The 24,665-nt window shown below is 40.7% G+C and overlaps 1 protein-coding gene across 8 annotated transcripts; it reads left to right on the top strand.

Annotated features, from left to right (window-relative positions):
* Window positions 1-1,971: 1,971 nt before the first annotated feature.
* Window positions 1,972-24,449, top strand: MELK (maternal embryonic leucine zipper kinase). Of its 8 annotated transcripts, none has more exons than XM_030470044.1 (18): window positions 1,972-2,044; window positions 2,420-2,519; window positions 2,814-2,899; window positions 3,613-3,729; window positions 4,286-4,429; window positions 6,046-6,114; window positions 7,378-7,470; window positions 8,605-8,703; window positions 12,319-12,387; window positions 12,920-13,018; window positions 13,946-14,032; window positions 15,575-15,703; window positions 17,879-18,025; window positions 18,745-18,895; window positions 20,612-20,705; window positions 21,152-21,320; window positions 22,822-22,925; window positions 24,023-24,449. In XM_030470044.1, the coding sequence occupies exons 2-18, from the start codon at window positions 2,456-2,458 to the stop codon at window positions 24,198-24,200; spliced, it is 1,899 nt and encodes a 632-aa protein (XP_030325904.1). In that variant the 5' UTR covers window positions 1,972-2,044; window positions 2,420-2,455; the 3' UTR covers window positions 24,201-24,449. The 8 variants fall into 8 exon arrangements, with proteins under 8 accessions (XP_030325904.1, XP_030325899.1, XP_030325898.1 ...); XM_030470039.2 differs by lacking the exon at window positions 1,972-2,044 and adding an exon at window positions 2,618-2,724 and having other exon boundaries at window positions 2,208-2,519; window positions 2,813-2,899; XM_030470038.2 differs by lacking the exon at window positions 1,972-2,044 and adding an exon at window positions 2,597-2,724 and having other exon boundaries at window positions 2,208-2,519; window positions 2,813-2,899.
* Window positions 24,450-24,665: the final 216 nt, after the last annotated feature.

Below are 24,665 nucleotides of genomic sequence, written 5' to 3'. Positions count from 1 at the left end.
CATAGGCCTTATCATGTTTACCTTGACATTTGCAGTTTTAATTACGGTGGATATTTGGGTTTTTTAATTACATGGTGCTCGATCTGAGGTAAAAATTACTCTGGAAACATAAACTGCAAGGATAAAAACACATGCAAAGATGGCTTTGCTCCAGAGCTTTGGTGCAAATCCATGTTGAACAGAGCTGCCAGTTGCACCTTTGCAGGAAAGATCCAGAAGGGTCAGCATTTGCAGGTGGGAAGCATCACTTGGATTTTCCCTAGCACTTTCTGCTTTTTCAGAGACAATGTGTTTCTAATTTCTAGTAGTCGCCCTCTCCTGCACTGTGGTTCACTGTACAGTGTTCCTTTTCTCTTAACAGTGTTACCTGGTGAAGGAGATCCAGGAATGGTCCAGTCCTGTTCCCAGCAAACCACAACCATGAGAGAAAAACACAGAGCAGCAGCTTCCAAAGAAATTGATTTATAGAACTGCACTGTCCCTCCAGGCCAAAATTTTCACAGCTTTTTAGTGCTTTTCAGTTACTGCTGACAAACATAAGCAAGGTGCTTTAATTTACAGATGGTTGTTTGCACACAGCTGGGTCATGGGGAGATTCTACATACCACTGTATATTGTCTTCAGTGGTTTCCACAGCTTGCTGGACACAGCAAAGCCGTGTGCTTTTTTCCTCAGGGAACTGAAGAATTCTTTCACCTGTTCACACAAATGTGAGAGGACAGCTGATGAAGAGGCAGCAATGCCTCCTACTGGCATGGGAAGACAGCAAGAAATTTGTGATCCCCAAACCTGGCCCTGGGTCTTCCACCCCCCTTCCCACTCTCCCTCCACCACAAGAACATTTTTTTAAAGAGGTTTCGTTGCGGCTGGGTCTCACAAGCTGAGAAAGATTATATTTCAAATTAAATTACAAATGCTGTTGAAGGAGCTGTGATGTGTGGGGAATCCATGCAGTTCTTGCTCATTCAAACCCTTGTGACCATTTAAGCCACTACTAATTGCAAGAATCACTGTGGAAACGTACTACAACCTCAGACTTGATATGGCCTAAAAATAATTCACACTTATGCCACTAAATAATTCACCCTGTTGCCAATCTAAATCCACCTGAGCCACTTCAATCTTAGCAGCCTGATCCACCTCTCTGTGGTTCCCATGTTCCTCAGTGGCCCGACTCTTGGATACATGAGGAAAAGGGACACTGTCAGTTGAAATAAGTGCACCCTGCCTCGTTTCAGTCAACACCAGTAACAAGCTACCCTCACATCTCCCATTCAATGTTTTTATCAGCAACAGTCATGTTATTTACTAAATAATGACTGAACTTAATTTACTAAATAATGACTGAAAATACACGCAGGAAATTAATCAACAGTTTTCGTAACAGGCAGCTGTGTTCATCAGGACACTCCTGTTCATGAGGAGCTGTTAACTGTTGGATGCTGAATAGAAGATGACACCTCATATAGAAGAGGTGTCTCCAGGTCAGGAAAGCACATTTTGTCTTGCCCAAAAGGAGTGGCCCCATTCTCTCTTCCCAAAATGTAGTTATTCCCTTTTTTTCACTGGGGAGAAAACTGAACCTTATCCTCAGAAATGTAAATCTTTCTCTTTATTTGGGAAAGACTTTGGGAAGATTGCAAAGCAGACACAATTTACAGAGATAAGATGTTCCGCGAGCCTCTATATGCTGACGCGAGCACCCGCACTGGGGCGCCAGGCGCAGCAGCCATCTCGTGCGTGGCGCCAGGGCGGCCGCTGCTCGCACGCCGGCCGTAGGAAGCGGCATGGCTTCCGGCGGCGGCGCGCGCTATTTCCCGCCTCTGTGAGGACCGGGCGTGCCCGAGGAGGAGGCCGTCCCGCCGGCCGCCAGGTGGCAGGATAGATACTGCCGCCGCGGCGGCGCCCGCTCTGCTCTCCCGGCCCCACCTGTTCCGGCGAGGCTCTGCGCGGTGATTGGCCCCTCGGCCGTCGTGGCCGGAAGTGGGCGGTGCGGCAGGAGATTTGAACGGTAACGGCGGCGCTGGGGCCGGCTGCCCGGGCGGTGAGTGTTGTGCCCCTGCGGCCGCCGGTTATCGCCGGTGGGCTCTCGCCGTTCCCTGGCGGTAGGGCTCCGGGGTGGCCGGGGGCGCGCTTGGCGCGTCTCGCGGGGCAGCCCGGGCGGGCGCGGCTCTGTCGGGAACGTTCGCGCCGCTCGCAGCTAGGTGTTGGTGAGCAGTCCCTGGAAGATGACGGTCTTTTGTGCCCTTAGCCCGCGGCCCTCAGACTGCGTTGCCCAGAGGGGCTATTGCTAGGCGTGTAGGCAGCACTGAGAGCTGGTCGCGCCCCGCGCCACTGGAGCTACAGCGGATGTGCTTTCTGTGTGTGAGTACGCTCCGAGTGGAAAAGCATGACCGCTGTCCGTGTTTCGTGCTTGCAGGTGCTGAGGAGGATTGCAAGGTCCCCGTGCCTCAGAATGGCTGTCGGTGACCGTGAGGAGGTTCTCAAGTACTATGAGTTACACGAAACAATTGGAACAGGTAGGCTCAGTCTGTGAATACAAACAGATGCGTGTGATCAGTCTAACTGCTTCAGTATTTACCTGAATGTAGATCAGCTGTTACTGCAGAATCTATAGGTCATGTTTCAAGGGTGTGTTTTGGGGGGCAGAAATCTGAAAATGGGCTCGCAAGGTGTAGTAGTGATTCCCTTCTTCCTCGAGTGAAGACACTGCACGCTGTGCCTACTACATACTCCAGTGTAACTGCGAGATTATAGGCAAGAACGCATGTCATCACACTGAGCTTTGAACTTGTCTCTTTTTGGAATTTTAGGTGGGTTTGCAAAGGTAAAACTTGGACGCCATCTTCTCACTGGTGAAAAAGTTGCAATAAAAATCATGGACAAACTTGCTCTAGGGGTAAGCCAAAAGATACTTAAAAGTTCACAGCATCTTGGAAGCGGCCTCAAGCTGCACCAGGGGAGGTTTAGATTGGATGTTAGGAAAAATTTCTTCCCCAAAAGGATTGTCAAGCATTGGAATGGACTGTCCAGGGAACTGGTGGAATCACCATCCCTGGAGATATTTAAAAGACATGGAGATGTGGCACTTAAGGACAGGGTTTAGTGGTGGCTTTGGCAGTGCTAGGTTAGTGGCTGGACACGATGAGCTTAAAGGTCTTTTCCAACCTAAATGATTCCATGATATGCTGTTCTGGTGGAGTTCCCAAGAACACAGCGACGTGTTGAATTGCCACCTGCTTGTTCTGTTGGCTATTGCTGGGATGCTATAGACTTGAAAGAATTGTGACAGAAGACCACAGATCTTGTGCCGCCCTATGGAGGGGGCAAGGTTCTCTGGCTGTAAAACTAAGGAAGTTAAAGGTTCTTACAGTAATTGAAAGAGAATGCTGATGAGACTACTAGATATTTTACATCTACTCGTCTGGGTTATGCTGATTGATGTGCCAGAACTGTAGGGGAGTAACAGCAGAGCTGGTGCTGGCCTGAATTTGACTTACATGCTGTCATATCCATGCTGTGAAACTTTGTGTCACGCAGTGCTTGCTGGGATGTACCTACCATCTGTCAAAGTAGTTGGCAAGTTCACAATTTGCTGTTGTGGTCTCATAGGATGACTTGCCTCGTGTTAAAACAGAAATTGATGCCATGAAGAACTTAAGTCACCAGCATATTTGCCAGTTGTATCATGTGATAGAGACATCCAAGAAGATATTCATGGTCTTGGAGGTAAGAAATGGTGCTTCTATTGCAGCGAAGGTTCCTGGGTATTGCTGTCATGGTAGATGACAACAGAGCTCAAATGAAACAACTCTTAAGAAATTACCTCAGTGGTGAGCATATTGAAGGTGCTTCAGTTTAGAAATGAAGCTGGTAATATGCACTATGTTGTATCTTCTTGTAAAAGCCACTCTTCACTGTTTATAGGGATGACTTTAGTTATTATTAATCAATAATTAAATATAACTGATAACTACCTGGTACTTCAGTTCTTTTAAAATAGCGTCAGTAGGGCATGTGGGTCCCCAGAACTCCTGCATGGTTGTTGGCTCCTGGGCAATTTGTATTGCCTGTGACATTAGTGTGCTGTACCCATTGCGACACATCAGGCAGGAGTCAGCTTGTTTGGTTTGCCCTAGCACTGACCGGGGGTACTTGGTGGCTGCTGCTGTGATGAAGCAGAGGGAATTGAAGAGTGTCCTATTGTGCTGCCTAGGGCTCTCGGGCTTGTTTAGGTTTCATTACTGTATTCTAAAGGTGCTGTCTTTTTCCTGTCTTCATGCAGTACTGTCCTGGAGGAGAGCTGTTTGACTACATCATTTCTAAGGACCACCTTTCAGAAGAGGAAGCTCGTGTGTTTTTTCGGCAGATTGTTTCAGCAATTGCGTATGTTCACAGTCAGGGATATGCCCACCGGGATCTCAAACCAGTAAGCCTGAACAGTCGTCAGATTCATAGAAGTCTTAGTGAACACCAACTTTAATTTCTCCGTTAGGAGTTGGAGTCAGTTAGGCCTTCACCATTCTCCTGTGCTTAGAGGTCTTTCTTCTGAAAGAGCATTATTTCTGCTCACTACTACGTGCCTCAGCTAGGCTGGATGTGGTTATGTCTGAGGAAGGAGCTTCCTCTCAAAGAGAGGCAGAACAACATGCTTCAGCTGGGAGTGAAGCAGAGACATAGATCTGACTTGGAATGTTGCTTTGGCTGTTTTGTTTTCTCCTTTTTTCCAACTTGTAGCTGGAGAGAGTCTTTGTAGCGCCACTGTGTTGTGCAAAGTGTTCTGTTTTCATGCTCAAGGGCAAAAGAGAGACCAATAGTTGAAACAAGTAGTGGGTAGACACAAGGTGTAGGGCGTGATGCTGGACCCATCCTGTGGCTTTGCTGTCATTGCAGAGTTGAAGCACTGGTTCAAGGAGTGGAAGGCCTGAGTCCATTTCCCCTTCAAGGGGTTTGACAGTTGCATTTTTAGAGACACTAGCTCTGAGTAAAGCCAAGTCTTAGTGCACAAGCATTTTCCTTGAGACCTTGTGAAAACTTTGTCTCCAAAGCATTGTATGTACCTTTTTGTGGGAGGTGGCTTGTAGCTGGAGAGATAGCCAACTCACGGGATCATGTGGTATCTTGGGTGGGAAACTGATTTCTAGAGGCTTCTGCTTGAACCTTATGCTCAAAGCAGCATCAGACCCAGCTTCTTGGGGCTTTGTCCAGTCCCATCTTCCTGGCATGAGACAGCGCAAACTCTCCGGGCAGCCTGTTCATCTCTTCGCTATCCTTATGAGGAGAAAGGCTTTACCTTATTTCCAGTCTGAATGTCTGCTGATGCCTCTTGTCTGTCATTATCCTACCATGCACTGCTGTGAAGAAACTAGCTCTGTCATCATGCCCTCCTTGTAGGTAGTAAAAGGCAGCTGCGAGGTCTACACTGAAGCTTTCTCCTCTGCAGGCTGAACGAATGTCTTTCCTTCAGCCTCCTCTCGTTGAGCAAGTGCTTCAGCCCCCTGAGCAGGCTGGTGGCCATCCACCATTCTTTATTCAGTTTCATGTCTTTCCTGTGCTGGCGGGCAGAAGCAATGCACTATTCTAGCTATGCAGAGCAGAGGACTAGAGTAACCTGCCTAAATCTACTAGCTGTGCTCCTTTTAATACAGTTTGTGATATTGCTGGCTGCTCTTCTGCCAGAGCAGACTGCTGCCCGATGTTCATCTTGTTGACTGTCAATGCTCTCCCTGCTCCCAGGCCCTTCTCAGCAGATACAAACTAGTATTGCTCATCTGGAACATGGGATATATTCATTAGCAACTAATCACAATCTCCAGAGGAGAGCTTTAGATAAATTCGAAAAACAGGAGAGCCAACCTGGTGTAGTGGGAGGTGCCCCTGCCCATGGTAGCAGGGTTGGAACTGGTTGATCTTAAGGTCCTTTCCAACCTGAACCATTCTGTGAAATTCTAGCTGCTAATGAGAAGAAGAAATAAGGTGAAAGAAAATGTGATTTCTTCATTATTGGATTATAGAAGCATTCATTACTACTTTGTCTTTCACCAGGAAAATCTGCTGATTGACGAGGAACATAATTTGAAGCTGATAGACTTTGGACTTTGTGCAAAGCCGAAGGTACAAGCATCATTTGCTTTCACAGAGTAGAGCTAAATCAGCTACTGCACGCATGTAAAAATGCATGTTTGACTTCAGAGTGCAATGCGGAGACTTGCCCAAAGACCCTAAATTCCAGCTGCCTACCTAGTTGTCGTCCAACTTTTTTGCGAAAGATTTGTATACATATGTAGGTTGTGGATCAAATCAAATAGTTAATTCTAGTTACATTTACAAATCCTCTGCTTCCATATGCTTGTACTGAATTGTTTTCTGAGTTTAAAATTGGTTTCTAAGAGCCCTTTCTATTTGTCAGCATAACATGTGAGTTGGGTCCTGTTAAGAAACAATTTAATGGGAAGAATGTATATCCAAATACAGTTGCTTGTCCTCAGATGGTTTTATTTGACTCGGATTAGAACATCCTGCAGGCAATCACGACTATTAAACCATCATCTTGGTGGTATAATGTAATCTTATTTTGTTGGAAAAGGACCTGGGGATGCTGATTGACAGCTGCTGAACATGAGCCAGCTTGTGCTCAGGCAGCCAAGAAGGCCACTGGCATACTGGCCTGTATCACAAATAGTGTGGCCAGCAGGGCCAGGGCAGTGATTGTTTCCTTTGTATCCTGTGTTCAGTTCTCGGCCCTCACTACAAAAGAGATACTGAGATGCTGGAGTGGGTCCAGAGAAGGGAAACAAAGCTGGTCTGGAGAACAAGTCTTATGAGGAGCAGTTGAGGGAACTGGGGGTTTAGTCTGGAGAAGAGAAGGCTCGGGGCAACCTTATCACTCTCTACAACTATCTGAAAGGAGGATGGAGCCAGGAGGTGGGTGTCAGTGTCTTCTCTCAAGTAACAAGTGACAGGACAAGGACAAAGCCCAGGAAAAATAATAAGTATTTTTAGTGGTTCTTCATGAAGTTACTGCATTAAATATTGGTATAAATAACCAGCTAGCCTCATGCCCAGTAGCTCTTGGGTCACTTTTTCCCAGGTTTCGTCTCTCTTCTCTTTGCAATCACAAAGGGAAGTATTCTTATGAGAGAAGGAGCTGCAGAAAAAACTGCTAGGGTAATAGGTGATTGAGCAGCTTGGGATCTGAATGTTTATAGATATTCATGCTCTTAGACCATTTTGGCCTAGTGAAGCCATAAACCACACAAAATCAAAATACAATGTGAATGTAGATGCACAGCCTCAGGCCTCTAATATTGTTGCTAGAAGACTTAACCCTTGTTAAAGCCGAAGCTTCTGTGTGATCGGTTTTCTATGTTATTCTAGGGTGGCCTTGATTACCATCTGAACACATGTTGTGGAAGCCCAGCTTATGCAGCACCAGAGCTGATCCAGGGCAAAGCATATATTGGATCAGAGGTACATAGCACAGTTCTGGATAAGTTGTTCCCCCCTTCTCCCACCATGTATTTAAACGTGGTGAGGTTCAAATATGCTCACTTGGTTTCTCTCTTGAATACCACTGGAAAGCCTCAGTAGTTCTCAGAAGCTGTGTGACTAACCTCAGCGGTCACAGCTTGGAATAGCACATAGTGCTCTTCACCACAGATCACGTAGCTGGCTAGCTTGTCTCTGACTAACCCTTCACTATCTCCATTTGTTGCTCCATATTTTAGTGCCCTACAAAACAGTAACTTAAACTCTTTCCTTATACTGCACATCCTTTCAACCAGCAATTTGTTCTGTTAATTATCCAACTCCTGTTGCAATTTTTTTATGCAGTTTAGGTGTCTTGTATGCGTTACCAGGCCTGTCTTTAGCTGGAAATTTGTGCATGAAACCTTGCTCTATTTGTACTGCACAATGTAGCAAAATTTGAGAGAAGAAAAAAGGTGGAGTTTATCCAGCTTTAATTCCGTGTCTAGAACATTAGGACCTGCTGCTTGCCTTTGTCAATCCATCCAAAATACTGTAATTGCAATCTCCCTCAAACTTCCTAAATGGCTGTGCTGTTGAATAGAGGCAGTCTTTCTTTCATTTTTTGTATCTTTGCACAACTGTACTTGGCTTCTAGCTCCTGCTTTCTTTTTTTATTTTGTTTTCCATGAAGTCTAGTGCTTTTCAAGCCTCCTTTTTGTTTATGGTCTAAATAGGCATTGCGGTATGAGGTCCTTGTCATGCTCATTCAGAGAAGCAGTATGGCCTTAAAGTTCGTTGTAACATTGCTGACAGCTGTAATCAGAAATGTTACCATACGAAATTCCTTGTGATAAGTTTGATTTCATTTTTGGCAGCAAAATCCTTGAAAATTGAAGGTAATGCAGCAATTGGTGACCTAAGAAGAGGATATTGGTTTTACTATTGCTCTAGCTTGAGTGAATGGAAAATGGAATTTGGGTTGCATGCTTTCACTTGAAATGTTCTGTCCAGAATTAAGGAGCCTGGTTTTCATGAGTTCTATGTGGACTTTACTAAAGAGGGACGATTATTACCTGTCTCTAAGTCATTTTAGATAGATCAGGTTCATGAATGTACACTCATTTTGTTTTTTAGGCAGATATTTGGAGTATGGGAGTACTGCTGTATGCTCTGCTGTGTGGCTATCTCCCTTTTGATGATGACAATGTCATGGCTGTCTACAGGAAGATAATGGTAGGTACTGATGGTGCTAGAATACACTAAAACCAGTCATTTCTAGGCATTATAAGAGGCCTTTGCTTTTCTGATGGCAGGACCTATTGAGCTGTGCCTAGGGCAAAAATGCATATCTAGTGATTTTTGTTACACTTTGTTACTTTTCCTATCAGTATTTTGTGGGTTCGATTCTATCGTCTACTTATGGGCATCTGCAGTATTCTTGGTACTATAAAATGATAGGAAATTGAGTTTCTGGAGAAACATTTTCTTGCTGGTGGGTGGCATTTTTTTATGTGAGCCTTTATCTGGCTTCTCCTGTATTGCATTGGATAGAATTGCAAATATGTCATTTGATTCACCCAAAATAATATTTTTAGATGTCAGCTATTCTCATGTCTTGGAAAAGTGGGATTCTGCATCTGCTGTTATGCTTTCCCCCTCCAAAGTGAGGGGGAAATGTAACACACCATAATCAGCAGGAAAAAAAAAAAAAGAATAAATAGTAAGTAATATAATTCAGTAATTGGTTCTGTTTCCCTGTAAGCTCCTCTTGATGCAGCTAAGCAGCTGCTGTTCCATATCATATGTGCACCTCTACCAGGCACTGTTAAGCTGCCATAAAATTTGTGTTGATAAGGCTTCCAGTAAGTGAGTGGGGTGAGGAGTAACAATGTTGGTTATGATTTTGGCTTCCCCTGCCTCTTTCTCCTTCTCTTGCCCAGAGTGTCCTGTGTCTGAAAAACAAACAAACAAAAAAAAAAAAAGCCCACAAAACCAAAACGCAAACCCCAAAAAAACCTCGTCAAGAGTGTTCAAGTACTACTCTGGTAGGAGGCAACTGATTGCTGGTCTACACAGGGAATGTTTCTGGGGTGTGTAGCAATTGGAGCTCTATAAAATGCAGGATTAGTTCATCACATGGTGTGACTTGTTAGTCTGGAATTGGAGAGTGGGCTTGGATACCTGGACAGAAGATCTGTAGGAAGCTTCAGTTTAAGTTGTTTCAAAGGACTTTAAAAAAAAAAAAAAAAAAAAAAAAAAAGACCGTGGCTAGCTGAGCCAAAGAGATTATGTAAAGATGATGATATTTAGGTAAGTCACCACTAAAATGATACAAGTTTCCTACTTGCATGATCAAAAAATATCTTGAGTTGGAAGGGACCCATGAGGATCATTGATTCCAATTCCCTTCTCACAGGACTACCTGAAACTAAACCGTATGTCTTAGTGTTGCCCAGATAATGTTAGCAACACTTGCGGTTTCTCAGTAAAGTCACTGTTAAGGGGAATCACCTTGGTTGCCAGACTTGAGCTACCTTATCTGCTTGTGGTGTGAATTGTGTTGTATGCCCATAAGGTTAGTATACATTGAGAACTTGTCCATCTATAATCATACTTCTGTAGCATGACAAAATCTGGTTGTTACACCAAAGTGCACAATCTAGTAAATAATATATCTGCTAAATATAATCTGGTAAATAATAATACTGGTAAAGGTATTCATTCTTTTGTCAATAATTAAAGCAGGAACAGAGAGCTTAGATGTGGAATGGAGATCTTAAGACCATCACAGATGATTTCTGCATACTACACTTGTCTAACATGCACAGGATCTAGGAGCTGGGTTGTTTGGACTGACAGGAAGTTGGCCAGTGAAACTTTTTTAGTTGAACTGAGATGACCAAGTTCTAAAACTTAGTCTCGGTGCAGTTGAAAACCAATAATGTCACACGTGTGTTAAGATATAGGCTTGCTATTTCTGCTCTGAATTTGTTTTAATTTTATGTGACTGCAAACTGAAAATTGCTGGAAATGAGGATCACAGAATCTCAGACTGGTTTGTGTTGGAAGGGACCTTAAAGACCAGCTAGGTCCAACCCCCTGCCACGGGCAGGGACACCTTCCACTAGACCAGGTTGTTCCAAGCCCCGTCCAAGCTGGCCTTGAACACTGTCAGGGATGGGGCAGCCACAGCTTCTCTGGGCAACCTGTGCCAGGGCCTCAGCACCCTCACGGGGAAGAATTTTTCCTAATAACTAATCTAAATCTTTCCTCTGTCAATTTACAGCCATTCCTCCTGGTTCTATCCCTACCTGCCTTTTTCAAAAGCCCTTGTCCAGCTTGCTTGTTGGCTCTTTAGGCACTGGGAGCTGCTCTAAGGTCTCCCAGAGCCTTCTCTTCTGCAGGCTGAACCAGCCCAGCTCTCTCAGCCTGTCTCCAGGGCAGAGCTGCCCCAGCCCTCTAATCATACTTAAACACTATAGTGGAATATAATGCCACACATTACAGATACTAAAATCTATCGCAGTGTCAACTCAGAACTGTTGTTTCAAGCCAATGTAATAATCTGCTGCTTGAAGCTAATTAGGATTGTATGATTTACTTACAATGTTTCTTTCCCTGAAATGTTCCACATCTCTTCATTTGGGAATACTTGAATAAATGCCTTTACTTTGTGAATGAAAAATCAAGCATGTGACATCTATTTAAAAAACCTTATTTCTAGTGTGATCTTATGCATCTGGTAGCTTTTGCAAGCTATTTATCTTTTAGCATTGCCCTCAGTCCAGTAGATGCTACTTTTGTTTTTCCATGTCTGATGTTCTGTAGCAATATATTAAAAACAAAATGCAGATTGCATGTGTAACTTCACTTGACTTAGTTTCAGAGTAAAGCTGCATTGTGAAACAGCCTACAAACTATTTATAAATAGTTCATTTATAAATATATTTATATATTTGTATTTATTATATAAATAGCTTTACTGTCTGTAAAGATGTACCTTAAATTCTTTCACCTGTGATGTCAAAGCAACACATACTCTGCTTAGAAATGTATGTTGTGTATAATACCAGCCGGTTTATTACTGAGGCATGTATTTGTAGAAAGAAAACTGCCATGACATATTATGATTATAATAAACAGTGGCTTGTTTACTGATTTCTATTCTTTTCTCCATTTTCATTGAGAAGTAAATTATCCTTGGTGTATTTGGTTTGTTTTTTAGCTACTGTTGTTGTGCCTTGAATCTGAAAACCATTGTCAATTTTCTTCTAATCAAGAACTACCCCCCCCCATTAAATAATTTGAGAGAAACTTACCTGCTAGATCTGTAACCTTTTTCTCTGCAGTATGAGTAGTTATCGAAACTCTAGCATGAGATGTAACCTGTTAAAAAAAAGAATAGCTAAATGATGAGTATGGTTTGGTTTTTAATGTCTGAAAAGTAATGACTTCAATGAATATTCACATTTCAAAGTGCTAGTATCAGTCATTCAAGCTCCAACATATTTGCACTGCTGACACTTCAATATCAAGTTGATCTGATGAAACAATGCGATATATAAGGAGTAGGTTAGCTGCAAAAGTGGACTGAAATGGAAATGTCACACAAGCTGAGTGGGTGAAAACTGCAGCCAGTAATTCAAACATCGGATTTTCTGTACTGATGCTGTGGGGTTTTAGGACCACCGTTACATTTATTCAAGTCATTCATAAAGCTACATTTGCATGTGCCTGCTGTTCTTCCTTTTTTGACCGAATACAGATGTCACTATCATCCAGGTAATTTAGCAGTTCCTTTTGAGCTAGCTGTTCAAGGTTCATTCTAAACTGTCTTCTTTTCTGCAGAGAGGAAAATACAGTGTTCCAAAGTGGCTCTCTCCTAGCAGTATGCTACTACTTAACCAAATGCTGCAGGTAAAGATACTGCTTCTGTTCAGTAAGCCTATAGAGTATTACTGCATAGGTCAAAACATTACATTGATGAAATACTTAAAAAATACTCAGTTTTAAACAAGATGTTTAATTCTCACAATTTTTTGAGGAAAATATTAATATTGTCTTCTACTGAAAATTCTGAGAAGAATGGTTTGGTATCGAAACAACTATGCAACGTTGAACCAAGTCTTCAAGCAGCCTGCATTTAGTTGTTCTTAACTGTGCTGTGTAAATAAGAGCTGTTGTAGTTAGGAAGCCAGACATACTGAAGATGCATTTGGGCTACATCTAAGCAATCTACCAATGCTAAGCGTTCCTGGAACATTCATTGTAACTACAGGTTACGATAACAACTTTTCACAGCTCATGTATTTGTCCTGCCATTTGGTGGAGCTATGAAGCAGCTATGAAGCTCCAATTGAGCTTCTAACCACCCTAAAATTCCATGTAGACGACATTGTTTCTGAAGTTGTTCTCCATGTATCAGCTTGATTTTTTTATTGCCCACTAGGTGGACCCAAAGAAGCGGATTACAGTTAAACATCTGTTAAGTCACCCTTGGCTCATGCAAGGTTATTCTGATTCTGTTCAGTGGCAAAGTAAATACCCAGTAAGTACACTTGTTAGATGAATACTAAAGTATTTAATCTTTACTGGCTTACTGCTTTCCTTAGATTATGGAGGTGTGAAGACATTTCTTTGAAGATGAACTTCTGAGATGGCCATAGTTCCTTTCTGATTCTTCTTGCTGTCAAAATTGTTATTCCTTTGTCTTAAGCTGGTGCTTAATTTGCAGAATAACTGACTTCTCAGCAAAATGTGAAGTATTTCCATGTACTAATGACCATCTGACTTTCCAAGCTGCTTGGTCAATACTTTAAGGTGCAAAATGCAAATGTTCTGAAGAGCATGTTAGATATGGTTATGGTTTATTTTGTATCTAGTCCTCACTGAAAATTGCTAGTTTGAATAGCATGTTTGTCCTTTCTCTCTATCACTGGTTTTACCATGTGAGAGACTAAGGCAGTATGTGGAGAAAAACCCAAACAAACAAAAAACCCAAATAATCCAGCTGTCAGTGATAAATACTGAGAAGTTCCTGCACATTTTCAGCAAGTGCTTTACCTTGGCCACTGGATGCCACTGTTTCTCTAGATAAAGAGCAGCTTTACTGTGTGAGCATCTCAGTTCTAACTGGCTGTAGAAAAGATGTGCATGTCTGATAGCTTGGGTACTTATGGAGAGAGGAAAGTGTAGCTTCCATTCTAGTAAAAATTTCATCTGCTGTCAGGCTTTCTTATTTGAATTCACAACCTCTCGCAAAGGAGGGGCTAGACTGTGGTGTTGAATTTGTATGACATTTTCAGTCTGTTCCCTACAATATTTTGCTCTAATGCTAATTATTTAAAATACAAGGTCTAAAATCATGGTAGATTATTGACTCAACCCACTGGGTTTCATGACAGTGTCACAGTCAGATACGGATTATGAAACAACTTGAAAGTCTTATGCTTCAGTGTCTATTATTTTCTTGCAGCTGGGACATCTTGATGAAGACTGTATAACAGAGCTTTCTGTGTTTCATAAACAGAGCAGGGAGAGTATATTGAAATTAATATCAGAGGTAAGAAGTACACATCAGTAATTCACAGTAAGGAAACACAATTATATGGTAAATAGGCTTACTGTATTATCAGACTAATGCTCATTTATTTTCAACTATGGCATTTTTTATACTAGATTTAAGGACCCACTGCAGAACTCCAGAATGTAGGTGTAGCTTATAAATACATTGCTGAATTTCAAATTTGCGGGTTTTTTTTCCCTTTTCCTCCTTTAATTGTGCTCATGATGTTTCTTGAACCTTACTGTTATTTCCCATCATGGTAAAATCATTCTAAATCTCTTAAAACCAAAATAGTATCACCAAATCATAGAATGATTTTGGTTGGAAGGGACCTTAAAGCTCATCCAGTTCCAACCCCCTGCCACGGGCAGGGACACCTTCCACTAGACCAGGTTGCTCCAAGCCCCGTCCCACCTGGCCTGGAACACTGCCAGGGATGGGGCAGCCACAACTAGAGAGAAATTTAAAAAACAGATGCCATCTGCTGGGTTAACTGTTTGCTTTGAAATGGTTCAATAAGTAGGAGGTAAGAAAAAAGAGCATCACCCAGACAGACTATCCATTTTTTGAGTTACTATTCAGAGTTTTTATAACAGTGAATATATTTAGTCACTTTTGAATACAAATTAAAAAAGTTGAACTGACAATTTCTAGAAGAATTGCACAAATGTTAGCAATGACATTGCAGCCTATAGAGACTTAAGAGACTTAAACATGATGCATACTCGAGCTTTAACTTGAATCTGAAAATTCTTCCTTGAAATTGATTTTTTTCTCCCCCCCCCGCCATGGTAGCAGTAACAGTTCTTCACTTTGTAGAAGCTGTTAGTTTTTCCATGTTAACTGTTGTAGAAACAGTTTTAAAATTTAGAGCACACTTTTATAATGTGTGATACTGAAGGTGGATTTGTGGAGTTAATGCTACTTGTTTCTTCAGTTATAGGAAATAATGTGAATGATCTATCTACACAGGGAAAAGTTTTTCCAAATAGATTTGTGGTGTTTGCATAGTCCTTTACTGGGGGACTTCTAATCTCTTATAACTAATTGAAACTAATTGTACTATGCTGCAAACCAGTCCAGCATTTTACCTATGTTGCAAATACAGCGTTGCTGAAAAACATGCAACTTCTTGTTGTTGCTGATTGTGGGGGAAGAATGGAGGCAGGGACAATGGCTTCCAAAAAATGGAGACTCTGTTTGAAGTATTGGACTGTATTAATAGCTTTGTCATTCACTTCAGTAGACAGATTCTGGTCCTAGAATTAGTTTTCACCCCACTTCATGTACTACAAACTAAGTTGCGAAGAACAACGGCCATAGGCTCCTTCTTGATCTCAAACACATAATGTGAATCAACTGAAGTCTAAAGTTACACATAAGTGATCAAACATTAGGGATGCACATCAGGTAGAAAAACTTGCAACACACAAATTTTCAAAGGCTGTCCTTGCTTTGTACTTACAGTGTTTCCAAAGAGGAAATTAAAATAGTCTTTATTCCTTCTTTTTTTTTTTTTTTTCCTTCCCCCTCCCCCAGTGGAAATATGACCAAATGTCAGCAACGTATCTCTTGCTTCAATCCAAGAAGGCTCGTGGCAAGCATGTTTCCTTAAGAGTTCAATGTCTGGCAGGTCATGCCAGTACAACACAATTGGCAGGCCTTGAGGTAAGTTTTTTAATTCAGCAGGACAAAACACTGATTAAAATGTTCTGCATTAACAAAGTTCTGCCTGGGAGAACAGACTGGTGCCCTAAACGTCAGTAAGCAAGCATGTGTGCAGACAGCCGAAATCTTGGTCATTAAACAGTTCAGTCTCCTCATTAGAATGTTTTAGCACTCTGGGCTGTTTCTGTCAATTGACATTACTGGAATTCTACTGGGAGGACATGGTGCATTATGACTACCCCACAGAATCTCCCCTTGGTTACTCATGGAAATGGACTAAAATTGCCCATTGTCTGGCCTATGTGATCATTCCAAATTTTCTTCTGTGATGCCTAACTTCTTACTGCACTATTTCACTTTTGTCTCTAAATATTTTTGTACCTTGCTAGCTGCGTTTAGCATGGTTTAGTAAGGAAAGTCTTCTGAAACACAGTAGAATCAGAGAATAATTTGGGTTGGAAGGGACCTTCAAATGTCATCAAGTCCAATGTCCTGGCATGTCACCTGGGCAGCCTGTGCTGAGATGACATGGACACTGCATAAGGTGGTGTTCAAAGCGGAGAGACCCTTTCCTTCCTCATCTGCTCAGAACACAAACCCCAAAAGGACTTGGTTTATCTCATGGTAATTTCTGTTACTGTGGTTTTGTAGCAAAGTGCAAATAGGGCCCTTCAGAACTTGTCTAAAGTTGCTAAATTGCTTGCAATATCATATACAATATGCAGCTATATGCGATGTCGGTGGTACTCATCTGTGTTTGACAAACTCAAAGCATTCAGTAAAATAGCAGGCTTCATATGCCATTTTCCCTTGAACTGGACATCTGTAAAATTGTTAGCTACCTATCTGAATGTGCTGTTCTCTGCATAGAGACAGGCACTCAGAGTAGATAGTTTCTTATGTAGTTGATTCAATGGCATGTAAATAGTTTCAGTTCACATGTACAACTGCTTTGAAACACAGATAACAATTTTAGGATTACCAGCACTGCATAACAGATCACAAATCATAACTGTTGCTGAATATGTGTAATGTGATTTCCATGATCACGGTGGGTTAGTCTTCTACACTCAGATGATTTTAAGGTGGAGTTTCTCTAGGTTCAGCAGTGCTGATGATGTGAAGTTACTTCATCTCTAGAGGTGTCCTAGGTAAACTGATCTGGCTAATGCCAGATTTCTAGTTTAACATATGCATTATGCCTTCCCATGTGATTGTGAAAGTAATGTCGACACAACACAACAATTCATAGTCCTAAAGCACTCAGGACACATTTATTTTACCTACATGTAGGTTCTGTCAGTGAATGTCAACTGAATTTGAAGTACCCAACTAACAAAGTTCTCTAGCTAGAGCTGGTCTAATGTGAAGGCAACCAAGCAAAGGGAATCTTTAACTTATAACTTAGTTTCTGAATTGGGTGGCACAAGCTTGTACATAATACTGCCTTATTTCAAGCAGTTTGATGTAGAAGGGTATTCCAAAAAATTCACCATGACATGAATTTCATCTGGAACATGGTAGGCAAGGAATCCTGTTCAGGCATTCATGTTGTAATGAAACATGATTTCAGGTACAATATGGGGCTGTTAGCTTCTTGGCTGTGATACACATCTGACTGTATGTGGTGTGGGCCATGAAGGTCAGCAATCTTGGCTGAAGTTATGAATGCTGTGATTTAATAAACAACTACTTTTTTTCAGGTCTAGCAATTAGATGAAGAGTTCAAATACTGTTGCAGATTCCATAATCGTATGTTTTGGATGTAATGTACTTACCTTTATCCAGCCCCCTTTCAGACTTCACTGCATTCTTTTATTGGGTACTTTCAAGCTTATTATTTGGCTTCCAGTGAAAAGAGCTTGTGATCCAAGTCTTGAAATCACAGGCAGGGGTTTTTTTTTGTGAGTTGCTTCTCTTGACACAGGTCATGACAGATGACTTGGTAATGGTGCTTTAAGAATAATTTCACATCTGCTTTTGACACAAATGACAAATCCACAGTGACAATATGAAAGTCATATTATAAAACTTGGCTTCCATTAACTTAACTTCCATTAGCTGTTTACCATTTTTAAGTTTCTAATTATAAGATTTAGATTTTAATGACACTTTTCTGATGAAATCTTACTTAATAATCATGCAGTGGAATCTCAACTGAATCTTTCTTTTCAGTCTGAAAACACTGTGACATATGAAGATACTCTAGACTGCAGTGAAATGCCACATGCATTTGGATCCATGGAATTTTCTGATGCAGCTTCACTGTTTGAAGAGTCTCCGTTAGAAGAATTTGTTGTAAATACTCACAGAACAAAGCAGGTGTTTGAAGAATAAATACTAGCTCCTTAAAAAAAAATAATTCTTGATCAAAAAAATCTTACCCTCATTGTACGTAAAGCTTGCTATATATTTAAATGTTTGGTGGACCCTGGCCAAGGGGAGTTACAAACAGAGTAAAGAAATGTTTTAAATACATAACTGAACACAAATTGTGACTTCCTCTAGCTGTAGGTCATGATTCATTTGATGAGAACTTGAGCTTTGACATTTGATTTGCATAAAAATAGCACTTAGGGAATGAATAAATGAGGCAATGAAGATTTTAAAACTGACGGGAAAACAGTAAGGTACAGCAGACGATCTCGGAGCTAGGCTAGAGTTGTACAAGTCTTTGAAGAAGTTCAACCCGTCTGTATCGGACAAGAAAATACAATGAAGCAATTGGAATTATACAATTAAACTAAATGAAAATTCTTAGCTGTGTTTAGGTGAGTTGGTAAGGAATAGTCTTAGATGTGCAAGCTGAAGAATTTAGAAGAGCAGCTAAAGAAATGGCAAATTACTTATTAATAAACAGCTCAAGTTACTGAGCTAATCAGAAGTATTGAAGAGTTTTTAACTATTTTGCTCAGTAGGCAAGCACTGTATGGTATTTTTAACCTACTCCAATTTTAGAATTTCCTTGTCTGTTACCTTTCTGAATGTGATCTGAATACAGCAAAGAATGTCTTCGGGATTTTTTGTTACATCTCTTGTAGCATTCAAGGCATGATGCTCAGCTGGATGGTACGGAATTCACACTGTCAACTCCAGTGACAAGGAAAGTGGCATCAAAGAAGACTCCTTTTGCAAAGCATCAGATTGAGACACAATTACAAACTATACCTTTTCAGGCACCTGCCTTCAAAGGTACATTGCATTTAACTAATGAAAATTTAAGAACATACACGTTGCTAAGGAATTACTGTAAATTCAAATATGAACACAATGCTTGTTTCTGGAATACTTAACTTTTTTTGCCATATTCACCATACATCAGGGCATGTTACTTGTATGTTAATTACAGAAGTCATTGTTGCTTAGAGAGTCACACGTGCATGCCTTTTGGCACGCTCTGACATAGAGCCAAGTTCCATGTTCTTAAAATACCATCTGGTTCCACTTTTCCATGAAGGCTGAGAACACAAGTTCCTCAACACTCTTTTTCTTTGTTATTACCTTGAGTGAAAATAAAGGTATACTTTTAGTCAAGTATGCTTTTATTGGTACTTCTAAGAGAAATCTAACTTGCATTTCTGGTGATATCGTATCAGCATTTTCACAGTAACAAGTCCTGTGTGCCAGTGAAAATACTTATGCATGTAACAATGTTAACAACAATGTAGATCTTACAGTAATGTGATACACAACAAGCCTATCTAAATTGTCAGCTTTTCTGAGTTACCAGAAACTTTTGTCCTCAGGCTGACTAGTCCATTCTTATGAAAAATTATGGCTCCTGTATGTACATTGCCATTCCCTTCAACATAAAAGTTTTGGTGTTGATACTGTAAATGCTAACTGTCCTTCAAATGCCAAGGACTCCTTACAATAGGAGACTCTTCTATTCTAGATGCTAAGGAATGTTCTTAAGAAACAGTAAGTCTTTGCAGGCTGATTCAAGTTGTAAGGGATCTTGGATGTACTGCTGTTCAATGACATCCTTTGTAAAGGATATAAGGAGGTTCACTAAAAAGACAAGTTATTTATGAGTTTGCTTTTTTTTTTCCTTTTTTTTTTTTTTTAAGATTGTATGTGGTAACTCATGAAGTTTGGCTTCATGGTGAGTTTAGAAAGCAAAAGTAGGTATTCTTTCTGAAGTGAGAAATGCAAAAACACTGTTTCAGCTCATTTTAGTAAGGTATTTCTGAGGTTTAAACAATTGAAAGCTCATTTTTCGTTTCATTGAAAGATCTTTAATTCAAGACAGGTAGTGTTAATACTTAGAGATAGAAAATTGCAAGTATCCATTGGAACTTGGATCAACGTAGTCTGTGGCCAGGTGCAATTCTATAGAGAGCTGAAATTTTGAACATTGAAGTTGGGTTTAATTGTAAAAACTCACTTGCTCGCTATTGCACTTGGTGTTTGCTTCTGCACATTCAAAACCATGCTTTACAGATCTCTGTCAATGTGTGGGTAGTAGAACTTTTTAGGCCATTATGTAGTGTGCATTACTAAACGTGGCTATGTGAACTTACACCCTTCATATAAGGAAAATGGCTTGGTAAAGAATACAACTACTGGACACAGTAAATTGATGAGTATTTATTCTGGGACCAGTGGCAGAGCCACAAAGCAATTCCAGTCCTCTTCCTTTCCAAATTTTTAATAGTGAACTGATTTGTCACTCTACGTCTTGACTTGTAGAGCCCTGGTGAAAACAGTTGCAGTTTTAACTTGTAAAGTAGGAGTAGTGTTATTCTGATATTAAAAACTTATTTTATAGTTCCAAAGATACAGACCTGAGTTAGAAGAAAGGGATGGTTTTAGAAATAAAGTATTAATCACAAGAAATCCTTTTTGAAGTAAAGAAAATCCTTTATGCAAAAACATAGCTGCTTTGGCTTGGATGCTTTCTTCCAGAGAATCAGTTCACTGCAATCACCCCAGCTAAGAAACCCAGAAACCTGACAAACACAGATGAATTGACAGCAGCTGAGGTTCTTCCCCAAAAAAGGTAAATGTCTAGTTATTGTGTACACTTCTGATTTAGAAGAGGACTACTTTAATCCATGTACTGCCTATGAAGCATTGCTACAACAGTAAGCTGTTATTTCCATTCTCTTGGTAAAAACCTTCCTAAAACCTTTTTCTACATTCACTAGAAAACACTGAAGGCAGAGAAAAGTTTTAAGACTGTGGTGCTCCATTATCTGCAGAATATATTCCTGTTTTCATAATGTAAGTTCCTTCTTACTCCAGTTCCCCAGAGAGCTGCAGTTTCTATATACATCTCTGGGTTTAGATCTCAACTGCTTTTCAAACAAAAATTCTCACAGTACACTGCACTTGGTTTGTTTTTCTTTATTCTGTCAAGTCTGGTAATAACTTAGTGATGTATCTGAAGTAACCGATATCTAAAACACTGACAAAAAGTAACTGATTAATCCATTCATGTAACAGGTGTCATTCTGTGGAATTAGATCTGGACCTAGCTCATGTGGGTAGCAGCCAAAAGAAGAGAAAAGCCAAAATATTTGGAAGTCTTGAAAGAGGCCTAGATAAAGTGATCACAATGCTTACGCCAAGCAAAAAGAAACGATCCACTAGAGATCACCCAAGGAAACTTAAGGTATGGTGCTGGAAGTGTGATTGAAAACATCAAATACCTTTTAGAAATGGTCTGAAAGTGAAGTGAAAACTTCTGTGATGTGACTTGCCTGCATTCTACATTAAAGTGCAGTTGCTCTTACTGCATTGGTGTGATGCTAGTGTGCTGAACAGAACTGTACAAATCACACAACAGCAACTAACATACTTCAGAACTTACACAAGGAGGAATTTAAACTTGAATCTGTAGGTGACGTGTTTGAAAAACATGATTAACATGAAAGAGGTAGGGCTGTTACTGAGGTGTAAACAGTTCCATAGAAATGTGCTGTATACTTTCAGCTGACTGGCTCCTGGAGCTGCAGCTCTTGAGACACCTGCTGTACAGTAAGAGCTGCCTGTCAGTAGAAGGACCATTTTGTGTTTTGCAACCTGTGTAAATAGAATTCAGCTACTGTATTCTAGTTGGCAGCTTTTCCAAGAGGCACTTGTCAGAGCAAAGTGTCAGTCTTACAAGTTCAGGACATATGTTGGACTACAAACCCGACCAACTCATCGGACAGGAGTCCAGACTTTGCAAATAATTCAGGGACCAGGGCAATGGAAACAAAAGCTAAACCTTCTGTCTCTAAAAGCTTTTATCCTTCTGCACCAGTTTCCTTTGTCCATAGTATATGCAAAATTACTGGTGCATGTCTAGGGACACTGGAGTATGACAGGGGAAGTTCGAACTTTATTTCACAGTGTTGCAGCAGTTAATGACAGGCAGTTGCACACAATTTAGGCTGAATAAGAACTGTAAGAACCACTTTTTCAAACTGACCTTGCATCTTCAACCTGTGTTCATTTCTCAAGCTATTTTATGGTCGTCTTCTCTCAGCTGCTTCTGAGACTTCAGAAGCTGGATAGAGCATTTGTCATATTGTAGTTGGCATGTACTTCAATTACATATGGGTGCCTGAAAGTTGTTCAAGAAGTCACTTACCAGCCAAGTGCGTTATATGAAGTGTTAGATATGATATATTTGAGTTGTGAGTTACCATTTTTCTTTAAACATTGTGGTGCTTCAGTCCTAGAAGAGCTGCATAGTGCCATGCCTGTTCCTTGGTATCGGGAGCACTCAGCCTCAGTGAGGGAGCACACTGCAGGCGATCTCACAGCTGTGGCATGTGCCACAGGGTGCTGTAAGCACAGCCACCTGGCTGTCTTCATTAGTCCTCTCCAGGAACTGCCTCTGGTTATGTACAAGACTTCTGTCAGCCACCCTGGCCTATCACTGCTGCTTTGGATTTTATAATGTTTTCTAGTTTGAATGTGCTTTGATGTTAATTGTCCAGCAGTTGTTCAGTGCTCCTGTTGCTACCACAATGGGTTCATTATAATAATATTGGGAGGTTGAAGCATTTTTCACTGAGTTGTTCTGAAGCTTTCTTTATGAAAACTTTTCTTTTTCTTGAAATTTTTTCTTTCCTTTTTTTTTCTTTTCTTTTTCTTCCCCCCCCCCCCCCCCCCCCCCTTTTTAGGCACACTACAATGTTACCTCCACTCAGCTACTGAATCCAGACCAGCTCTTGAATGAAATAATTGCCGTTCTTTCAAAGAAGCATGTGGAATATGTTCAGAAGGGGTAAGTGTAAAGTATGATGACTTCGACTTGTATTTGTCTAAATATTTAGACAAATCCCTGATAAAGCAAAGTATTTAAACTTACTTTCTCAGCCCTGAATACAATAATTTTATCAAAGTGTATGGAGCACTTATATGAATGTGTGCAATAAAACTTGCCCACCCACTGCAAAGCAAGGTTAAGTGAGCTCTAATAGAGTTCTTTGATAGATATGAACTGAGAATAGTGAGGTAGATCTTGGAGGCTGATGTGAATTTGATCTCTTTTGTGAAACTGTGAATACAAAAGGTTTGTTAGGGTATAGTCACATGACCAAATCAGACAATTTTGGGAGATAATGTGGACACCTTTTAACCCTCATTCTTGGCAGTTAAGACATCAGTTTTTATCCAGGAGATTTTAAAAGCTGCACAGAATCCACACACCATTGTGTGGTTTGTTTTAATTTGTAGGATTTGTATTGTAATTTGTAGGGTTGACTAACTAGACTAAGGTACTGAGAGTATGCTCAATTCCTAGTTCTGACCGAAGCTTGATGTCTGATTCCTAATTTCCCAACGCATGAAAAAAATGTCCTTACTAACATGCATTTTCTAAAGGTCTTGAATATTTAAATGGTAGGCATTCTAGATGCCTTTCCAAGCTCTAAAGGTGGAAGGATACTGAATTGCACTGACGCACCTTCTCCCGTTGTCATGATTTAAACTTCCCATTCAGTTTTCTCACCTTTCACACCAGCTGAGCTGTAGCGAGCCTCTCAGCAGCAGTGTTTCTGCAGAGGAGAGTGGTCTTGTCCAGGAAAAATGAGGGACTGTCACCTCCTTCCAGCTCTGCACTCCGAGAATGGGGGTCTGTGGCTAGTGATCGTCCTATGGCTGGGTAGGACATTGGTGCCACGCGTTGATACTTGGGCATAACGATACTGTTCTTGGACTACAGTATTCAAAGCTCTCAGTTCACTGAATTCTGGGTTGTTTCCCTGTAGTCTGAATAGCAATAGCACAATTTTTATAAAGTGCTTTTATTAATTCAAAATTGTATTACAAAACAAACATTAAATATTTCCATGATTATTTTGTTTCCTTTGTTTTGTACAGTTATACCCTGAAATGTCAAACACGGACACATTTTGGCAAAGTATCTATGGAGTTTGAGTTAGAAGTGTGTCAGCTCAGCAAACCTGAAGTAGTGGGTATCCGACGACAACGGCTTAAAGGGGATGCCTGGGTCTACAAGAGACTGATGGAAGACATTTTGTCTAGCTGCCTAGTGTGATTGCCTGATGCATGTGCTGGGAAAGCAGCAGTTTTGTACTGAGGCTTGAATCATAATGTTTTAGAAAGGTCTGTTTAGAAAAGTAATTCTTTGTCACATTCACAGCTGTATTTGAAAAATCTGTTACCTGTCTTTTGTTTTTAACCACCCCTCTTTGTACATTATGCCTTCTGTATGTTTTCTTTAAATCAAGTTTGTAATAAATGTTCTGCAGCTGCAATTCTTTGAAATAAAATTCTGTAAGCTGTTCCCCCCTCTTGCATATTTCTAATGTATGTGGGTTAAAAAAGTATTGGTGTTTGTATGCAGAAGCTTATTTTGGTATGTATTTGGCTGTCAACTACATGTGCTACAGAAATAGTCATTTGCATAATTCTCTTCTTGCCTCTGCTTAAGTAGGATTTATTGAGATCATTAACTAAGTCACAGCTGTGGTTCCCAGAGTTACACTATATGCTTAGTGTT

Source organism: Strigops habroptila, chromosome Z (assembly GCF_004027225.2).
Source record: "Strigops habroptila isolate Jane chromosome Z, bStrHab1.2.pri, whole genome shotgun sequence".
Classification (NCBI taxonomy): Eukaryota; Metazoa; Chordata; class Aves; order Psittaciformes; family Psittacidae; genus Strigops; species Strigops habroptila.
Note: the sequence above shows the minus strand (reverse complement) of the source record. Positions and strands in the feature narration are given on the sequence as shown.